Source organism: Vipera ursinii (genome assembly GCF_947247035.1).
Source record: "Vipera ursinii genome assembly, chromosome: W".
Classification (NCBI taxonomy): domain Eukaryota; kingdom Metazoa; phylum Chordata; class Lepidosauria; order Squamata; family Viperidae; genus Vipera; species Vipera ursinii.
The window spans coordinates 18515295-18534831 of NC_139522.1; the positions used below are offsets into that span (position 1 = coordinate 18515295).

Here is a 19537-nt window from a genome sequence, read left to right on the forward strand (position 1 = left end):
ATTCCAACATGATCTATATGCTGGATAGTTCGATCTAATGTAGATATAACAACCTATATGTGGAGTTAGAATTACATGTTTATGGTGTCAATCATTGGCTTTTGTAGTGGCAAATACCTTAAGTGATTATGAACCAATTAAGCACATAATAATGTAAATTCATATGGCAAAAATATGTAAGAAACCACAGTAAGGGGTAGTTATATAAATGTGAAGTTTTAATTTTAAACTTCCTATTAAACCAATGTATCACTAGATATAAGACAGGAAATTATTGGGGAAAGAGAAATGCAGCAAAGCAAGGAATTGCAGAATCACAAATATAGATTTCCAAATTCTATCAATTAAGCCAGTTTAGCTAAACTATTTGTTACCTCATTGAATACGATCTTGGGTTTTAGCATATATTCAGGGTTCATTAGAGAGAGGATGATAACAGAAGGTTCATCTTGGCCTTCTGCTTGGATGTTCTTGCCCTCCTTGATCCTTCTTACCCTTTCATTTTCTTTCCTGAATACTTTCCACAGTTTTATAAAATGTAGGTGTGTGCCAGCCTTTTAGAACCTTTAAATTGTTTGTTTATTTATAAAATTTATAGGCCGCCCATTTTACCTCACGGTCACTTGTTTTGTCCAGTGAAGGAAAATGCTACATCTATGTTGTTTAGGTTCTAGCCAGAAAATTGAAATGTATCTAGTAGCTACATTTACTTCCTGATGAAGCTTGCTTACAAAAATGAAGTGTAGTTTTCACCAGTTGTGCCATTATATAAATAGAATTACATTGAAAAGATTTTCTTGGGAAATAAAAGCTGAATCCTATCAGCATGCAGCAATAGCAATAAAACTTATATACCACTTTATAGTGCTTTACAGCCCTCTCTAAGCAGTTTACAGAGTCACCATATTGCCCCCAACAATCTGGGTCTTCATTTTACCAACCTTGGAAGGATGGAAGGCTGAGTCAACCTTGAGCCGTTCAGAATCGAACTCTTGGAGTGAGCAGTGAGTTAGCCTGCAATACTGTATTCTAACCACTACGCCACCACGGCTCTTTTATGAGATGCTATGTTTGCCCTGTCATAAGATGGTATTATGTTTTCTGAGTTGGAAAGCATATAAAGCTTTTTCAGTATAATGTAGGGAAGGAAATTTGTGTTGGTCTTGTGAAAAGGAAGGGGAGAACAAGAACATCTTGCCTGATGGACCCAGATAGGTTCCAGACGGCGCTTGGATTGATTCCTACCTCCCTTTCCCACAGCCCGGTCGAGACCTTAGTTGACGCCTGGCAACGGGCTGCTTCGGGGGCTCTCGACCGCGTTTTGCCTTTGCGGCCTCTGACCCGGCGCAGATCCCGGCTCGCTCCTTGGTTTTCCGTGGACCTGCGGGAGATGAAGCGTCGGAGAAGGGGCCTAGAGAGCATTTGGAGATCCAGTCGGTCCGAGTCTGACCAAACAGTTAAGATCCTTTTCTAGATCCTATCTTGTGGCAATGGAGGTGGCGAAGCATGCTTACTTCGCCACCCTCATTGCGTCCGCAGATAACCGCCCGGCCGCCCTGTTTAGGGTGACCCGTTCCCTTTTAAATCAAGGAACGGGAGAGGACCCCTTGCGGGGATGGGCCAAGGAATTTAGTGAGTATCTGGTGGATAAAATCGCTCAGATTCGGGCTGGTCTGGACTCTGACTGGGCAGTATCTGACGAGGGGGAAGCGATGGGTTTGGCTGAGAACATTTGGGAAGAGTTTGACCCTGTGACTCCGGATGAAGTGGACAGGATCATGGGGAAATTAAGTGCCGCCATGTGTTTGCTGGACCCGTGTCCCTCCTGGCTGGTTTATGCGGCTCGGGAGGTTACGCAAGGCTGGCTCCTAGCAGTTATCAATGCTTCCTTGAGTGAGGGGTGCTTTCCTGCCACCTTGAAAGAGGCGGTGGTAAGGCCCCTCCTCAAGAAACCTGCCTTGGATCCAGCTATTTTAAATAACTTTCATCTTGTCTCCAACCTTCGCTTTCTTGCGAAGGTTGTTGAGAGCGTGGTGGCACGGCAGCTCCCTTTGGTCCTGGAGGAAACTGAGTATCTGGATCCGTACCAATCGGGTTTCAGGCCCGGGTACAGCATGGAGACGGCATTGGTCGCGCTGATGGATGATCTCTGGCGGGCCCGATAGGTGTTATTCCTCTGTCCTGGTCCTATTAGATCTCTCAGCGGGTTTTGATACCATCGACCATGGTATCTTGCTGCGACGTCTTGAGGGGTTGGGAGTGGGAGGCACCGTTTTACGGTGGTTCTCCTCCTACCTCTCGGGCCGTTTGCAGACGGTGTTGGCAAGGGGGCAGAGGTCAGCCCCTAGGCCCCTTAGTTGTGGGGTGCCTCAGGGGTCGGTATTCTCGCCCCTCCTGTTCAACATCTATATGAAGCCGCTGGGTGAGATCATCTGTGGTTTCGGGGTGAGGTATCATCAATATGCTGATGATACCCAGCTTTTCATCTCCACCCCGAACCAACCCAGTGATGCCCTCGACGTAATGTCCCGTTGCCTGGAAGCGGTACGGATTTGGATGGGGAAGAACAGGCTCCAGCTGAACCCAGCCAAGACTGAGTGGCTTTACGTACCGGCATCTCGTTTAGTCCAAGAGGTTCCATCTTTGGTTATGGGAGGAGAGGTGTTACCTCCCGTTGATAGGGCGCACAATTTAGGCGTCCTTCTGGATTCACGACTCAGTTTTGAAGATCTTATTGGAGTCGTGGCCAGGGGGGCACTTGCCCAGGTTCACCTGGTGCGCCAGTTGCACCCCTATCTGGACCGAGATGCCCTACGTACGGTCACTCACGCACTCGTTACCTCCCGTATAGATTACTGCAATGCTCTCTACATGGGGCTTCCTGTTCTGTACCAGCCTGCTACCGGCCCTGCAGAAAAGGCAGGGACAACCCCTTTTACAAGAAGGCAAGAGGCTGGAACTAAGCCTGCCAAATTTATGGACACAAAAGCAAACAGAACAAGACACGAACCATGAAACAGGAGCTATTCAAACTGTTGCCTTCAGCAAACCAGCCCTCCCACGCATTCCCCTTTTAAACAGTTCAGGGCGTGGCTTCTCTCTGCCTCCTTCCGAGGTGCCCCATTGGCTTCCTCTGTTTACTCCTGATTGACTGCCTCCTGCGTCGGGCGTCCTTGAACAGGGCCAGCTGTGGGTCATCTTCATCCACGCTGTCAGGCTCACACAGCTGGGTCTGCGTCGTAACCAGGTGGGAGGGGCCTGGCTGAGGGCTCTCATCAGCAAGCTCTCCAAAACCTTCAGCAACCTCTCCAACACCCCCCTCCTCCTCCTCTGAATCGTCCGACCCAACTGCCGAACCCACAGGCTGACCCTGAATCACAACACTATCCTGCACCGCAGGGCCCTTCCCCCAGGTCTGCCGATCCGGATGTGGTTGGGATGGAAATTGTTCATGAAAAGCGGACACCAAAGCAGGGGCATGAACGGCGGTCGCGTCCTCCCAGGTGAAGTCCTCTGGTCCGTAACCTTTCCATTCAATCAGGTACTGGAAACGACCTTTCAGCCAACGGGAGTCCCTGATGCTGGCGACCTCGTACTCGGGGGTGCTGTCTCCATCACAAAGTCCTGATGGGGGAGGTTCCGCTCGGCGGAGTGGACAGGCCGGTTGCTTGGGGACCAACAGAGACCGATGAAAGACTGGGTGCACGCGCAGGGAACGTGGCAGAGTTAAGCGATAGGCGACCGGATTGATGACAGCCTCGATTGGGAACGGTCCTAAATATCGGTGATCTAACTTTCTCACCGGCCCTGTTGACGGTAGGTTCCTGGTGGACAACCAGACCCGATCTCCCACCGATAGTGGAGGCGTATCCCGTCTTGACCGATCAGCAAACCTTTTGTAATCGGCCTTGGCCTTCTCTAACTGACATCGCACCAATCGATGGATCGCCTGTAACTCTGCCATGAAGTCGTTCGCTGCCGGCTCCGGTGAGTCCACGGGAGAAAGGGGGAAAAACCGGGGGTGATATCCCACATTGGCCAAGAACGGTGTTATCTGTGTGGAGGTGTGCTGCGAATTGTTAAATGCAAACTCAGCTATGGCCAGATAGTCCACCCAATTGTTTTGCTGCAGATTGAAGTAGCAGCGCAGATATTGTTCCAGAATACCGATGACCTTCTCGGTTCCCCCGTCAGAGACGACTCTATCAGGGAGGCCGTGCAGCCGAAACACCTGAATGAACAAACGACTAGTGGCGCGGGCTGACGGTAAGCCGCGACAGGGGATGAAATGCGCCATCTTGGTCAGCATGTCCACCACCACATACACTGTCGTAAAACCAGAGGACGGGGGTAAATCCGTCAGAAAGTCCATGGACACAGCCCCCCAGGGTCTTTTGGGTGTCAGCAAGGGCTGCAGTAATCCAGGCGGGGCCCCTGTCGCTGACTTGGCCTGCCTGCATGGGATGCAGGAAGTGACATAGGACTGGACGTCGTGTCGGACTCGGGGCCACCAGAAGGTACGGGAGACCAGGTTCAGGGTCTTGAACAGGCCAAAATGCCCCGCCGCCGGGTTATCGTGACACTGGCTGAGGATGAGTCCCCTGAGTGGCCCTCCCGGAATGTAGAGCTGGTCACAATAATACAAGAGTCCATCCGTGACCGTCCAAGGAGAATCTGGCCCCACCTCCTCCTTCCACTGAGCCACCCACACCTCCTGCTGCTGTGCCTCCTGGATCCGAGCCCGTATATCAACCGGCTCCCGCACTGCAGCAAAAGACTCGACGGGGATCACTGTCCTGGGCAGAAGCTTGTCTTTCACTCGGGAATATTCGGGCTTCCTGGACAGAGCATCCGCTCTTTGATTGTGCCCGCTAGGTATGTACCGAACCCGGAAGTCGAACCTCACAAAGGAAAGAGACCACCGGATCTGGCGTTGGTTCAAATTCCGAGCGGTCTGCAGGCTTTCCAAATTCTTATGTTCCGTCCGGACCTCGATTTGATGCCGCGTTCCCTCTAGATGATGCCTCCAGGCCTCGAACGCCACTTTGATGGCCAGCAGCTCCTTCTCCCAGATTGTATAATTGCGCTCCAAAGGGTTCGGTTTTCGTGAATGGTACGCGCAAGGGAAGAGGGTACCGCTGGGCGTCGTTGCCTGGAGTAACACCACCCCAATGGCAATGTCGGAGGCGTCCACCTCCACGACAAATGGCCGTTGCGGGTCAGGATGCTTCAAGATGGGCTCCTTCATGAAGGCTTCCTTCAAAGTCTGGAAAGCCCGTTGTTCTGGAGTGTTCCACTGGAACCGAGTCTTCTTCTGCAGAAGCCGGGTGAGGGGGGCTGTCAAGGCAGCAAACCCAGGGATGAAAGTTCGGTAATAGTTGGCGAACCCAAGAAGTCGCTGAACATCCTTCACGCGACGCGGGGTTGCCAACTCTGCAAAGACTCAACCTTACTCGGCTCCATGGCGATGCCCTCAGGAGAAATGCGGTGACCCAGGAAATCGATGGTCACCCGGTAGAACTGGCACTTCTCCAACTTGGTAAACAGCCAATGTTCTCGGAGTCGCTGCAGGACCTGATGGAGATGTTGATGGTGCACTTCACGCGACGGGGAGTAGATCAGGATGTCGTCCAAGTAGATCACGACAAACTGATCCAACAAATCCCGGAAAATGTCGTTCATGAAATGCTGAAACACGGCGGGGGCATTGGTCAGGCCAAACAGCATCACCGTGTACTCAAAATGTCCATAACGAGTACCAAACGCCGTCTTCCACTCATCACCCGGCCGAACCCTGACGTGGTTGTAAGCTCCACGCGGGTCCAGTTTCGTGAAGATCTTAGCCTCCCGGAGTCGGTCCAAGAGTTCGGGGATGAGGGGCGGCGGGTAACGTTTGCGCACTGTGATGGCGTTGAGTTTCCTATAATCACAGCAAAGCTGCAATTCGCCCGACTTCTTTTTAACAAAGAGCACGGGTGCAGACACTGGCGAGGACGAGGGCCGGATGAAACCGCGAGCCAAATTCTTCTCCAGAAAGTCCCGCAATGCAGCCAACTCGGGGTCCGACATGGAGTACAAACGCCCCACTGGGAGAGGCGCATCAGGGACTAAAGCAATGGGGCAGTCATAGGGCCTGTGCGGGGGTAATTGATCCGCCTCTGTCTCGCTGAACACATCAGCAAAGTCGGACAGTTCGGGAGGCAAGTAAACCCCTGGGGAACCCTCCACCTGGCCGGCACAGATATGGCGGGAGTGGTCCACGCACTGCAAGCTTGGGAAGGTAACCAAGTTCTTTGACCAATAGATCTATGGATCATGCGCCCGGAGCCACGCCAGTCCCAAGACCACGGGGAAATGCAGATCTGAGGTGATATAGAACTGGATGGCCTCCACATGGGAACTGATGGCCATGAGCCTTGGTGGAGCAGTGGGCTAATGCCTCCTTAAGTAACACCAGCTGCCTGCAATTATTGCAGGTTCGCATCCCACCAGGCTCAAGATTGACTCAGCCTTCCATCCTTCCGAGGTAGGTAAAATGAGGACCCAGATTGTTGAGGACAATAAGCTGACTTTGTAATGATGCCGCTTGGGGGGTGTATGGAAGCCCTAATAAGCAGGCATATACATAGAATGAAGGCTACTGCTAAGCTTGTAAGCCACCCTGAGTCTTTGGAGAAGGGCGGGATACAAATGGAATTAAAATAAATAAATAAAATAAATAATACATAATGGTTGCGTGGCAGCCGTAATTGGCCCAGACAGGAGCACTCGACCATCGATAATCTCCACTAACATGGGCGGTTTCTCCGGGCACTGGGGAACAGCCCATTTGGCCTCAAATGCTGAGTCCATAAAATTTGTGGTGGCCCCAGAGTCAATTAAGGCATGGACTGGAATCCTCTCTGGCTTGCCAGGAAGGATCAGACGTGCCTCCAATATCAGAAGCCGTGGAGGTCCACAGGCAGCATCGGAAAGACGTTGCTCAGTGTTGTTGTGGGACGCCCGATCTATCACACCGTCTAGATCGGGCTCGGGGCGTTTCCCGACAGAAAAGTAGGGGACTTTCTCGGGGCAGACTCGGTCACTGATGCCCGCTGTCGCTTCTTTGGGCAAAAGCAGCCAAATGCCCAGGGTCCCCGCAGTAAAAACACAACCCCCCCAATCATCGTCTGTTCATTTCAGTCACCGATAGACGAGACCTGGCGGCACCCAGCTCCATTGGCTCCTCCCTTTGAACTGGGGTCTCACACACAACAGGGGCTGCAGGGGTCTGTGGGGTGGCACGGCGACTCCTTCAGCTGCTCTCACGCTGATAAAGAGCTGGCATTGTCCCAGGAAAGCAGGAAACAGTTCTAGATTGCCAGTAAATTTATCCGGCATTGCAACTTGGCATTTTCTCCTGGGTGGGCATGATGGTGGGGGTGCAGCATGGACCTGAGCTTGCAGTTGAGCCACCTGAGCTGCCAACAAAGTGAGTTGCTGGGCGAGCTGGGCATTCTCAGCACGTAGCTGCTCCATAATAATAGTAAGGGGTGGGAGGCTGAAGGCAAACTGTTCTGTACCAGCCTGCTACCGGCCCTGCAGAAAAGGCAGGGACAACCCCTTTTACAAGAAGGCAAGAGGCTGGAACTAAGCCTGCCAAATTTATGGACACAAAAGCAAACAGAACAAGACACGAACCATGAAACAGGAGCTATTCAAACTGTTGCCTTCAGCAAACCAGCCCTCCCACGCATTCCCCTTTTAAACAGTACAGGGCGTGGCTTCTCTCTGCCTCCTTCCGAGGTGCCCCATTGGCTTCCTCTGTTTACTCCTGATTGACTGCCTCCTGCGTCGGGCGTCCTTGAACAGGGCCAGCTGTGGGTCATCTTCATCCACGCTGTCAGGCTCACACAGCTGGGTCTGCGTCGTAACCAGGTGGGAGGGGCCTGGCTGAGGGCTCTCATCAGCAAGTTCTCCAAAACCTTCAGCAGCCTCTCCAACACCCCCCTCCTCCTCCTCTGGTTCGTCCGACCCAACTGCCGAACCCACAGGCTGACCCTGAATCACAACACTGCCCTTGAAGACCACCCGGAAGCTTCAGCTGGTGCAGAATGCGGCCGCGCAGGTAGTGATGGGAGCATCCCAATACTCCCATATTACACCCCTCTTGCGTGAGCTGCATTGGCTACCGGTTGTCCTCCGGGTGAGATTTAAGGTGCTGGTACTTACCTTTAAAGCCCTACATGGCTTAGGCCCGGGATACTTGCAGGACCATCTGCTGCCGGGAACGATCTCCCATCGCCCAGTACGCTCACACAGAGAGGGCCTCCTCAGGGTGCTGTCGGTTAGACAATGTCAGCTGGCGACCCCCAGGGGGAGGGCCTTCTCTGTGGGAGCGCCAGCCCTATGGAACCAACTTCCTCTTGAGCTCTGTATGGCCCCGGATCTCCGGTCCTTTCGCCACAGCCTCAAAACACTTCTTTTCCATCAGGCTGACCTGGACTGACAGGGATTTTAAAATGTTTTTTTAATTTTTAACTTTAATTTTAACTTATTCTATTGGGGCTATTAATTTAATTTCTTTTTTAACTTTTGTATCATTGTATTTTATTGTTGTTAGCCGCCCTGAGTCCTTCGGGAGATAGGGCGGCATATAAGTCCCAATAATAAATAATAATAAACATTCTGATACTGGTTCCTATGTCAATCATAACCTTTATCACACTTATATACTTGTTCATAAATTATCTCTATTTGTAGATTTAAATATTTCAAATCTAAATGAAGATTAATTCAGTAGTGATATATGTAATTAGACGGATTGCTATGGATTTATTGAACTTAGGGTGCAGCAAAAAACTTACTGTTCTGCAGCAGAAAAATGTTGCCACTCTAGGTACAGTCATGGCCGAAATTGTTGGCACCCCAGAAATTTTTCCAGAAAATCAAGTATTTCTCACAGAAAAGTATTGCAGGAACACATGTTTTGCTATACACAGGTTTATTCCCTTTGTGTGTATTGGAACACAACAAAAAAGGGAGGGGAAAAAAGCAAATTGGACATAATGTCAAACAAAACTCCAAAAATGGGCCGGACAAAATTATTGGCACCCTTAACTTAATATTTGGTTGCACACCCTTTCGAAAAAATAACTGAAATCAGTCGCTTCCTATAACCATCAATAAGCTTCTTACACCTCTCACCCAGAATTTTGGACCACTCTTCCTTTGCAAACTGCTCCAGGTCTCTCTTATTGGAAGGGCGCCTTTTCCCAACAGCAATTTTAAGATCTCTCCACAGGTGTTCAATGGGATTCAGATCTGGACTCATTGCTGGCCACTGCAGAACTCTCCAGCGCTTTCTTGCCATCCATTTCTGGGTGCTTTTTGACATATGTTTGGGGTCATTGGCCTGCTGGAAGACCCAAGATCTCGGATGCAAACCCAGCTTTCTGACACTGGGCTCTACAGTGCGACCCAAAATCCTTTGGTAATCCTCAGATTTCATGATGCCTTGCACACATTCAAGGCACCCAGTGCCAGAGGTAGCAAAACAACCCCAAAACATCATTGAACCTCCACCATATTTCACTGTAGGTACTGTGTTCTTTTCTTTGTAGGTCTCATTTTGTTTTCGGTAAACAGTAAAATGATGTGCTTTACCAAAAAGCTCTATCTTGGTCTTATCTGTCCACAAGACGTTTTCCCAGAAGGATTTTGGCTTACTCAAGTACATTTTGGCAAACTGTAATCTTGCTTTTTTATGTCTCTGTGTCAGCAGTGGGGTCCTCCTGGGTCTCCTGCCATAGCGTTTCATGTCATTTAAATGTTGACGGATAGTTCGCACCGACACTGATGCTCCCTGAGCCTGCAGGACAGCTTGCATTTCTTTGGAACTTGTTTGGGGCTGCTTATCCACCATCCGGACTATCCTGCGTTGCAACCTTTCATCAATTTTTCTCTTCTGTCCACGACCAGGGAGATTCGCTACAGTGCCATGGGTTGCAAACTTCTTGATAATGTTGTGTACTGTGGACAAAGGCAAAGCTAGATCTCTGGAGATGGACTTGTAACCTTGAAATTGTTGATATTTGTCCACAATTTTGGTTCTCAAGTCCTCAGACAGTTCTCTTCTCCTCTTTCTGTTGTCCATGCTTAGTGTGGCACACACAGACACACAATGGAAAGACTAAGTGAACTTATCTCCTTTTTATCTGCTTTCAGGTGTGATTTTTATATTGCCCACACCTGTTACTTGCCCCAGGTGAGTTTAAAGGAGCATCACATGCTTGATAGGATCTTGTTTACCCACAATTTTGAAAGGGTGCCAATAATTTTGTCCGGCCCATTTTTGGAGTTTTGTTTGACATTATGTCCAATTTGCTTTTTTTTCTCCCTTTTTTTTGTTGTGTTCCAATACACACAAAGGGAATAAACCTGTGTATAGCAAAGCATGTGTTCCTGCAATACTTTTCTGTGAGAAATACTTGATTTTCTGGAAAAATTTCTGGGGTGCCAACAATTTCGGCCATGACTGTATATAGTTTTAACTCTTTGTCAAAATAATGGAAAGACTGAGCAATATTTTTTCTGTGACTCAAGGTTTAAAAATATTTTCCCCCCCATGGGTCTTGTGTTGCTTTTTTCTTTTTTTGTTTCCATTTTTCTTTTTTCCCCGTTTATTTGGGAATAAAGGGAATAAAAAGAAACCGCAAACATTGATAAAGCATAGGAACTTAATCTAAATCATTACTACATGTTTGAAGCAGTGTACAAGTCATACACAGATTATTAGATTGCTTTCAGATTAGGATTTTTTGTAAAAGAAAAATGCTACCATTAGCTTCTGTTACGTATTGTAGCATGGGATGGACACACTATTTTCTGACCTCTGGTCATGTGCAGTTATTCAGTACATAGCTTATACAGTAGTTATTAGTTATTTCTAGTTTATTTCTTCTTTGTTGGACCTTGATTAAAACTTGCTGTTTTATAGTCACCCCAATCTATTTTTTTTTTTGTAGTCATGAACGGTTTGTGTTATATTTTTGTAGGCCTTCAGTAAGAAAAAAATTGAAGAGAGAAAAGAATGGCTGACAAATTTCATGGAAGATAGAAGACAGCGTCGGTTGCATGGATTACCAGAGGTAACGTTGGAGTATTAAGGAGAAATAAATGATGTTATTTGTTACTGTTAAAGTAATAATAATTGTTATTTCTTCTAGCAATTTCTGTATGGTACTGTGACAAAGCACCTCACTTATAATGACTTTATCAACAAGGAGTTGATTCTCTTTTCCAACTCTGATAATGAGCGATCCATCCCATCTCTTGTTGACGGTAAGTGAACTTTTATGATGTATGTCTTCTTTTTATCATTTAAATATGTAACTATATTGGAAAGTAGATAACTGTTATTTGCATTTTTTTCATTTTCATCCTTCTCTCTAGAAAAAGTTTAGTTCCTTTAGCCATAATTTTCAGAGATGTACAGTTTATAAGCACTCTTTAGTATTAAACAGAAATTAAATTCATACTTTAACTTGAAACTATTGTTCAAAGTAGTCTATAAATATTTTGGAAGTACTTTTAAGTATTAATAACTATAGCTTGTTTGGTTATGGCAAACCAAAAAAAAAACAGAGGGAGGAAAAGGCATAAAATATATGGCTTTCCAGCAATGGCTTAGCAGTTGAATTGTACATCTGAAACTGCTCATTCCCTTTGTCTTTTAAGCTTGGCATTAATATTAGAATTTTTCATGGATAATTGTGATGCTTAGTAGAATACCCTGCTTAATAAAACTGCACATTTAATCAGAAGCTCTAAATATATTTATGCACATTAAATACAGTAAAATTATGTAACAAATAGAAAGAACTGTAAATGTATCAACTTCTCATTTCCCAGTAAAATCTAATTATTGTTTTCTAAAATCATCAACACTTAATCCCATGACTATCTACAAAATAATTCAGTTCAGTTAGCAAGTCCTACATTTGATTTCCTGATACATGCCATTATAAAGTAAGCAAATTTAAGGGTAGTTTTACTACAGTTTCATTTGGAAATAAGACAAGTGAATTAAAGAATAGCAACAACATCACGCACAAACATTATAGTTCAAGCAAAATTATTGTTATACATACAGGTGAAACTCGAAAAATTAGAATATCGTGCAAAAGTTCATTTATTTCAGTAATGCAACTTAAAAGGAGAAACTAATATATGAGATAGACTCATTACATGCAAAGCAAGATAGTTCAAGCCGTGATTTGTCATAATTGTGATGATTATGGCTTACAGCTCATGAAAACCCCAAATCCACAATCTCAGAAAATTAGAATATTGTGAAAAGGTGCAATATTCTAGGCTCATAGTGTCCCACTCTAATCAGCTAATTAAGCCATAAAACCTGCAAAGGGTTCCTGAGCCTTTAAATGGTCTCTCAGTCTGGTTCAGTAGGAATCACAATCATGGGGAAGACTGCTGACCTGACAGTTGTGCAGAAAACCATCATTGACACCCTCCATAAGGAGGGAAAGCCTCAAAAGGTAATTGCAAAAGAAGCTGGATGTTCCCAAAGTGCTGTATCAAAGCACATTAATAGAAAGTTATGTGGAAGGGGAAAGTGTGGAAGAAAAAGGTGCACAAGCAAACAAACAAGGTCAGAAGCGTCTTACCTGGGCTAAAGAAAAACAGACCTGGTCTGTTGCTCAGTGCTCCAAAGTCCTCTTTTCTGATGAGAGCAACTTTTGCATCTCATTTGGAAACCAAGGACCCAGAGTCTGGAGGAAGAATGGAGAGGCACACACTGCAAGATGCTTGAAGTCCAGTGTGAAGTTTCCACAGTCTGTGTTGATTTGGGGAGCCATGTCATCTTCTGGTGCTGGTCCACTGTGCTTCATTAAGTCCAGGGTCAACGCAGCCGTCTACCAGGAGATTTTGGAGCACTTCATGCTTCCTTCCGCAGACGAGCTTTATGGGGATGTTGACTTCATTTTCCAGCAGGACCTGGCACCTGCCCACACTGCTAAAAGCACCAAAACCTGGTTCAATGACCATGGGATTACTGTGCTTGATTGGCCAGCAAACTCGCCTGACCTGAACCCCATAGAGAATCTGTGGGGCATTGCCAAGAGAAAGATGAGAGACATGAGACCGAACAATGCAGAAGAGCTGAAGGCCGCTATTGAAGCATCCTGGTCTTCCATAACACCTCAGCAGTGCCACAGGCTGAGAGCTTCCATGCCACGCTGCATTGAGGCAGTAATTGCTGCAAAAGGGGCCCAAACCAAGTACTGAGTACATATGCATGCTTATACCTTTCGGTCCGATATTGTTCTATGTACACTCCTTGTTTTATTGATTGCATGTAATATTCTAATTTTCTGAGATTGTGGATTTGGGGTTTTCATGAGCTGTACACCATAATCATCACAATTATGAAAAATCAGGGCTTGAACTATCTTGCTTTGCATGTAATGAGTCTATCTCATATATTAGTTTCCCCTTTTAAGTTGCATTACTGAAATAAATGAACTTTTGCACGATGTTCTAATTTTTCGAGTTTCACCTGTATGTATAACAATAATTTTGCTTGAACTATAATGTTTGTGCGTGATGTTGTTGCTATTCTTTAATTCACTTGTCTTATTTCCAAATGAAACTGTAGTAAAACTACCCTTAAATTTGCTTACTTTATAATGGCATGTATCAGGAAATCAAATGTAGGACTTGCTAACTGAACTGAATTATTTTGTAGATAGTCATGGGATTAAGTGTTGATGATTTTAGAAAACAATAATTAGATTTTACTGGGAAATGAGAAGTTGATACATTTACAGTTCTTTCTATTTGTTACATAATTTTACTGTATTTAATGTGCATAAATATATTTAGAGCTTCTGATTAAATGTGCAGTTTTATTAAGCATCTCTTTTCCTATATTGGCAATACTTTGAGAGACTACACTTTTGAAATATGCCCTTTTCTGTTTTAATTCAGGCTTTAAACCAGGGCAGCATAAAGTTTTGTATACTTGCTTTAAGAGAAATGATAAACGGGAGGTTAAAGTTGCTCAGTTAGCTGGCTCTGTGGCCGAGATGTCTGCTTATCACCATGGAGAGGTGGGTATAGAAAGAAAAAAAATGCCTGTTTTACTTTAATTATTTTGGAAGAATAATTTGGGGAAACAAGATAGGCAGATGTGAAAAGATAGGACTTCTTGCTTCAGCTGTGGTAATCTTAGGGACAAATGAGAAAGGGAAAAAAGAATATTCCATTCAGTTCCCAATTCCTCATAACCATGCTCATCACCAACACTGTTGTTTGTAATGAATAATGTATAAAGTGATAACTTGATAATGTGTGTCATGTCATAATGGTGTGGGGCTGTTCTTTTTTTTCCTCTGGCCAATTTCATACTTGATGGAGCCTTAAGTAGTTTTATCAGCAATTTATTCTATACTGACTCATAATATTTTGAGTTTTCCACTTGCTAGTAACAATAAGGTAAAGGTAAAGGTTCCCCCGCACATGCATGCTAGTCGTTTCCAACTCTAGGGGCCGGTGCTCATCTCCGTTTCAAAGCCGAAGAGCCAGCGCTTGTCTGAGGATGTCTCCGTGGTCATGTGGCCGGCATGACTAGACGCCAAAGGCTAGTAACAATACTTTAATTTTTTTTTCTAGCAAGCTTTAATGATGACTATTGTAAACTTGGCTCAGAACTTTGTTGGAAGTAATAATGTCAGTTTGCTGCAGCCTGTTGGTCAGTTTGGTACAAGGCTTCATGGTGGCAAGGATGCTGCAAGTCCTCGTTACATCTTCACCATGTTGAGGTAAAGTTTAGTTCAAAACAGAAATTGAAATGAGCTTTATTTGAAGTAATGCCAAATTGGGAAGTATATTATTGTTATTGTGGGGGATACTGTAACTAAAAAGTAATACCCACATAAATATTTCAGTTCCTTAGTCCAGAAGTACAACATTTTGGTCAACTCAAGGGCTGTAGGGCATAGCACAATGAAAACCATACTGTACTCCAAAAGTGGATTGTACAAGAACCTATTTAATTCCCCAACATACCTAAAATGAAAAAAAACAAAACCCCCACAACTTGCAAAAAACAAAGGAACAGAAAGAAAAATGCCAAACCTTCATTCAATTTGTATTTTGTATAAGAGAAAGGAACACCCAGTTTGGTGCAGTGGTTAAAGCACCAGGCTAGAAACCAGGATGAGTTCTAGACCCACCTTAGGCACAAAGCCAGATGGGTGACTTTGGGCTAGTCACTCTCTTTCAGCCCTAGGAAGGAAACAATGGCAAACTACTTCTGAAATCTTGGCAAGAATTCTGTATAACGTACTATTCAGTTGGGATCAAAGGGTACTTTTTCATGCAATCTGATAATTTTTGCATAAGATCTGCAAGACATTTAGTAGTAATAACAGTAACTGAGGTTTTAGAATCAAAATAGTGTTCTGCTATGGACATTGTTGTTGTTAGTTTTGAAGTCATGTCCGACCCATCATGACCCCATGGACAATGTTCCTCCAGGCCTTCCTGTCCTCTACCATCTTCTGGAGTCCATTTAAGCTCACATCTACTGCTTCAGTGACTCCATCCAGCTACCTCATTCTCTGTCGTCCCCTTCTTCTATTGCCCTCAATCTTTCCCAGCATTAGGCTCTTCTCTAGTGAGTCCTTCCTTCTAATTAGGTGGCCAAAGTATTTGAGTTTCAGCTTCAGGATCTGGCCTTCTAAAGAACAGTCAGGGTTGATCTCCTCTAGGACTGACCAGTTTGATCGCCTTGTCGAAGGGACTCGCAGGAGTCTTCTCCAGCACCATATTTCAAAGGCTTCAATTCTTTGGCGCTCAGCCTTTTTTATGGTCCAACTTTCACTGCCATACATTGCCACTGGGAAGACCATAGCCTTGACTATACACACTTTTTTGGCAGGGTGATGTCTCTGCTCTTTAGTGTGCTCTCTAGATTTGCCATGGCTTTCCTCCCCAGGAGCAAGCGTCTTTTAATTTCTTGGCTACAGTCCCCATCTGCAGTGATCTTGGAGCCCAGGAAAATAAAATCTGTCACTACCTCCAATTCTTCCCCATCTATTTGCCAGGAATTGAGAGGGCCGGATGCCATGATCTTGGTTTTTTTAATGTTAGGTTTCGAGCCAACTTTTGCACTCTCCTTCTTCACCCGCAACAAGAGGCTCTTTAGTTCCTCTTCACTTTCTGCCATTAGAGTGGTATTATCTGCATATCTTAGGTTATTGATATTTCTCCCGGCAACCTTAATTCCAACTTTTGATACATCTAGCCCTGCCTTTCTCATGATATGCTCCGCATATAAGTTAAATAGGCAGGGCGACAGTATAAAGCCTTGCTGGACTCCTTTCCCAATTTTGAACCAATCAGTGGTTCCGTGTCCAGTTCTCACTGTTGCTTCTTGGCCCGCATATAGGTTTCTCAAGAGACAAATAAGATGGTCTGGTACTCCCATCTCTTTAAGAACTTGCCACAGTTTGTTGTGATCCACACAATCAAAGGCTTTAGCATAGTCAATGAAGCAGAAGTAGATGTTTTTCTGGAACTCCCTAGCTTTCTCCATGATCCAGCGTATGTTGGCAATTTGATCTCTAGTTCCTCTGCCTCTTTGAAATCCTGCCTGTACTTCTGGTAGTTCTCGATCCACATACTGCTGGAGTCTAGCTTGTAGGATTTTAAGCATAACTTTACTAGCATGAGAAATGAGTGCAATGGTGCAATAGTTCGAACATTCTTTGGCACTGCCTTTTTTTGGAATTGGAATGTAAACTGATCTTTTCCAATCCTGTGGCCACTGTTGAGTTTTCCAAATTTGCTGACAAATTGAGTGTAGCACTTTTACTGCATCGTCTTTCAAGATTCTGAATAGCTCAGCTGGAATACTGTCACCTCCACTAGCTTTGTTGTTACTCAGCTTTCCTAAGGCCCACTTCACTTCACATTCTAGGATGTCTGGCTCGAGGTCAGTGACCACCTCATCGTGGTTATCAGGGACATTAAGCTCGTTCTTGTATAGTTCTTCTGTGTAATTTTGCCACCTCTTCTTAATCTCTTCTGCCTTTGTTAGGTCCCTGCCATTTTGGTCCTTTATCATGTCCATTTTTGCATGAAACGTTCCCTTCATCTCTCCAATTTTCTTGAAGAGATCTCTGGTCCTCCCTATTCTATTGTTTTCTTCTATTTCTTTGCACTGTTCATTTAAGAAGGCATTCTTATCTCTTCTAGCTATTCTCTGGAATTCTGCATTCAATTGGGCGTATCTTTCTTTTTCTTCCTTGCCTTTCGCTTCCCTCCTTTCCTCAGGTATTTGCAAAGCTTCATCAGACAGCCATTTTGCTTTCTTGCATTTCTTTTTCTTTGGGATGGTTTTAGTTGCTACCTCTTGTACAATGTTGCGAACCTCCGTCCATAGTTGTTCAGGCACTCTGTCTATCAGATCTAATTCCTTAAATCTATTTGTCACCTCTACTGTATATTCATCAGGGATATGATTTAGTTCATACTTGAGTGGCCTAGTGCTTTTCCCTACTTTCTTCAGTTTAAGCCTAAATTTTGCAACGAGAAGCTCATGGTCTGAGCCACAGTCAGCTCCTGGTCTTGTTTTTACTGACTGTATAGAGCTTCTCCATCTTTGGCTGCAGAGCATATAGTCAATCTGATTTCTGTGTTGACTGTCTGGTGATGTCCATGTGTAGAGCCGTGTCTTGGGTTGTTGGAAAAGTGTGTTTGCTATGACCATCGTATTCTCTTGACAAAATTCTATCAGCCTGTGCCCTGCTTCATTTTGTACTCCAAGGCCAAACTTGCCTGTTATTCTGGTTATCTTTTGGCTTCCTACTTTAGCATTCCAATCCCCCATGATGATAAGGACATCATTTTTGGGTGTTAGTTCTATAAGGTGCTGTAGGGCTTCATAGAACCAGTCAATTTCATCCTCTTCAGCACCGGTGGTTGGGGCATAGACTTGGACTACTGTGATATTGAATGGTTTGCCTTGGATTCGAACTGAGATCATTTTGTCATTTTGGGGATTGTATCCCAGTATTGCTTTTCCTATTCTTTTGTTGACTATGAAGGCTACTCCATTTCTTCTGAGGGATTCTTGCCCGCAGTAGTATACCTGATTCATGGATCTTACATTCCAGGTTCCTATGGAGAAAAAATCTTTACAGCATCGGACTTTCCTTTCACCACCAGATACATCCACAGCTGAGCGTCCTTTCGGCTTTGACCCAGTCGCTTCATTCTTTCTGGCGCTACTAGTACTAGCCCTCTACTCTTCCCCAGTAGCATATTGGACGCCTTCCGACCTGAGAGGCTCATCTTCCAGCGTCATATCGTATTGCCTTTTGGTACTGTCCATAGGGTTTTCATGGCAAAGATACTGGAGTGGGTTGCCATTTCCTTCTCCAGTGGATCACGTTTTGTCAGAACTCTGCTATGACCTTTCCGTCTTGGGTGGCCCTGCACGGCATAGCTCATAGCTTCATTGAATTACGCAAGCCCCTTCGCCACGACAAGGCAGTAATCCTTGAAGGGGGCTATGGACATATTTGCCTACAAAATGCCACATGAAACTTCAGTTCATGTAGACATACTAAGCTGAAGCAGTCAGTGGTTTCTAATGGCATAAAGTGTTTTCCAATGTAGTACACTTAAAATCCATGAAGTTCAGAAACATATTAAGTGATTTTGATTGGATCATACACCAGATGCAGGGGGAGTTCTGGTTTTTATGCATTTATAGGTATCCCATTCAGAGATTCAAATAGTCTCAGTGCATTTTGAAAGTTACTTTAATATTACACTGCATGAGGAGAGATTTTCACTAGGTGCACTATATAATATTTAGAATGGCTGTAGACTTCTAATTCATTTTTAAAGAGAATAAAAGTCACTTGTTTTGTGAGATGAGTTGCTATATAAGTTTGAAAAATGGTTTAGTTTAACAATTTGTAACTTCTACAACAATTCAATTGAACAGTTTACTGAATTATAAACTGAAATAACCCAAAAGTCTTATTTTTATTTTCTTTAAAGCCCTTTAGCAAGACTACTTTTTCCTGCAGTAGATGATAACCTTCTTAAGTTCCTATATGATGATAACCAGCGTGTGGAACCTGAATGGTACATTCCCATAATTCCTATGGTCTTAATAAATGGTGCTGAGGGCATCGGTACAGGATGGGCATGTAAGATTCCAAACTATGATACCAGGGAGATTGTGAACAATGTCAGGCGAATGTTGGATGGATTGGACCCTCTTCCCATGGTAATGCAATGTTCACTGCAGACTAATGTAATATCACTTTTTCATAAAAAGGATAAATATGTTTATTTGCCGAGGAACAAAGTTATGTTTGGTAACTCAGAATCCCAAAAATGTGGTTTACAATGATGAAATTCAGGCTAAGTAAACTACAGTGAGCAAAAGTGGCTAACCAAAAAAAGTTTAGAAAAAAGGGAGGGAAGGAAGGAAGGAAACATAATTTTTTCCTGT

General features: G+C 44.8%; 1 protein-coding gene across 1 annotated transcript in view; it reads left to right on the forward strand.

The window, feature by feature from the left end:
- The window catches only part of LOC310648218 (DNA topoisomerase 2-beta-like), a gene marked incomplete at both ends in the record, with an annotated part of 347379 nt that overhangs the window by 97960 nt on the left and 229882 nt on the right, over window positions 1-19537 (forward strand). The window contains 5 exon segments of the mRNA XM_083375966.1: window positions 11037-11129; window positions 11208-11322; window positions 13990-14111; window positions 14674-14822; window positions 19078-19309. Coding sequence (XP_083232092.1) covers window positions 11037-11129; window positions 11208-11322; window positions 13990-14111; window positions 14674-14822; window positions 19078-19309 — 711 coding nt within the window.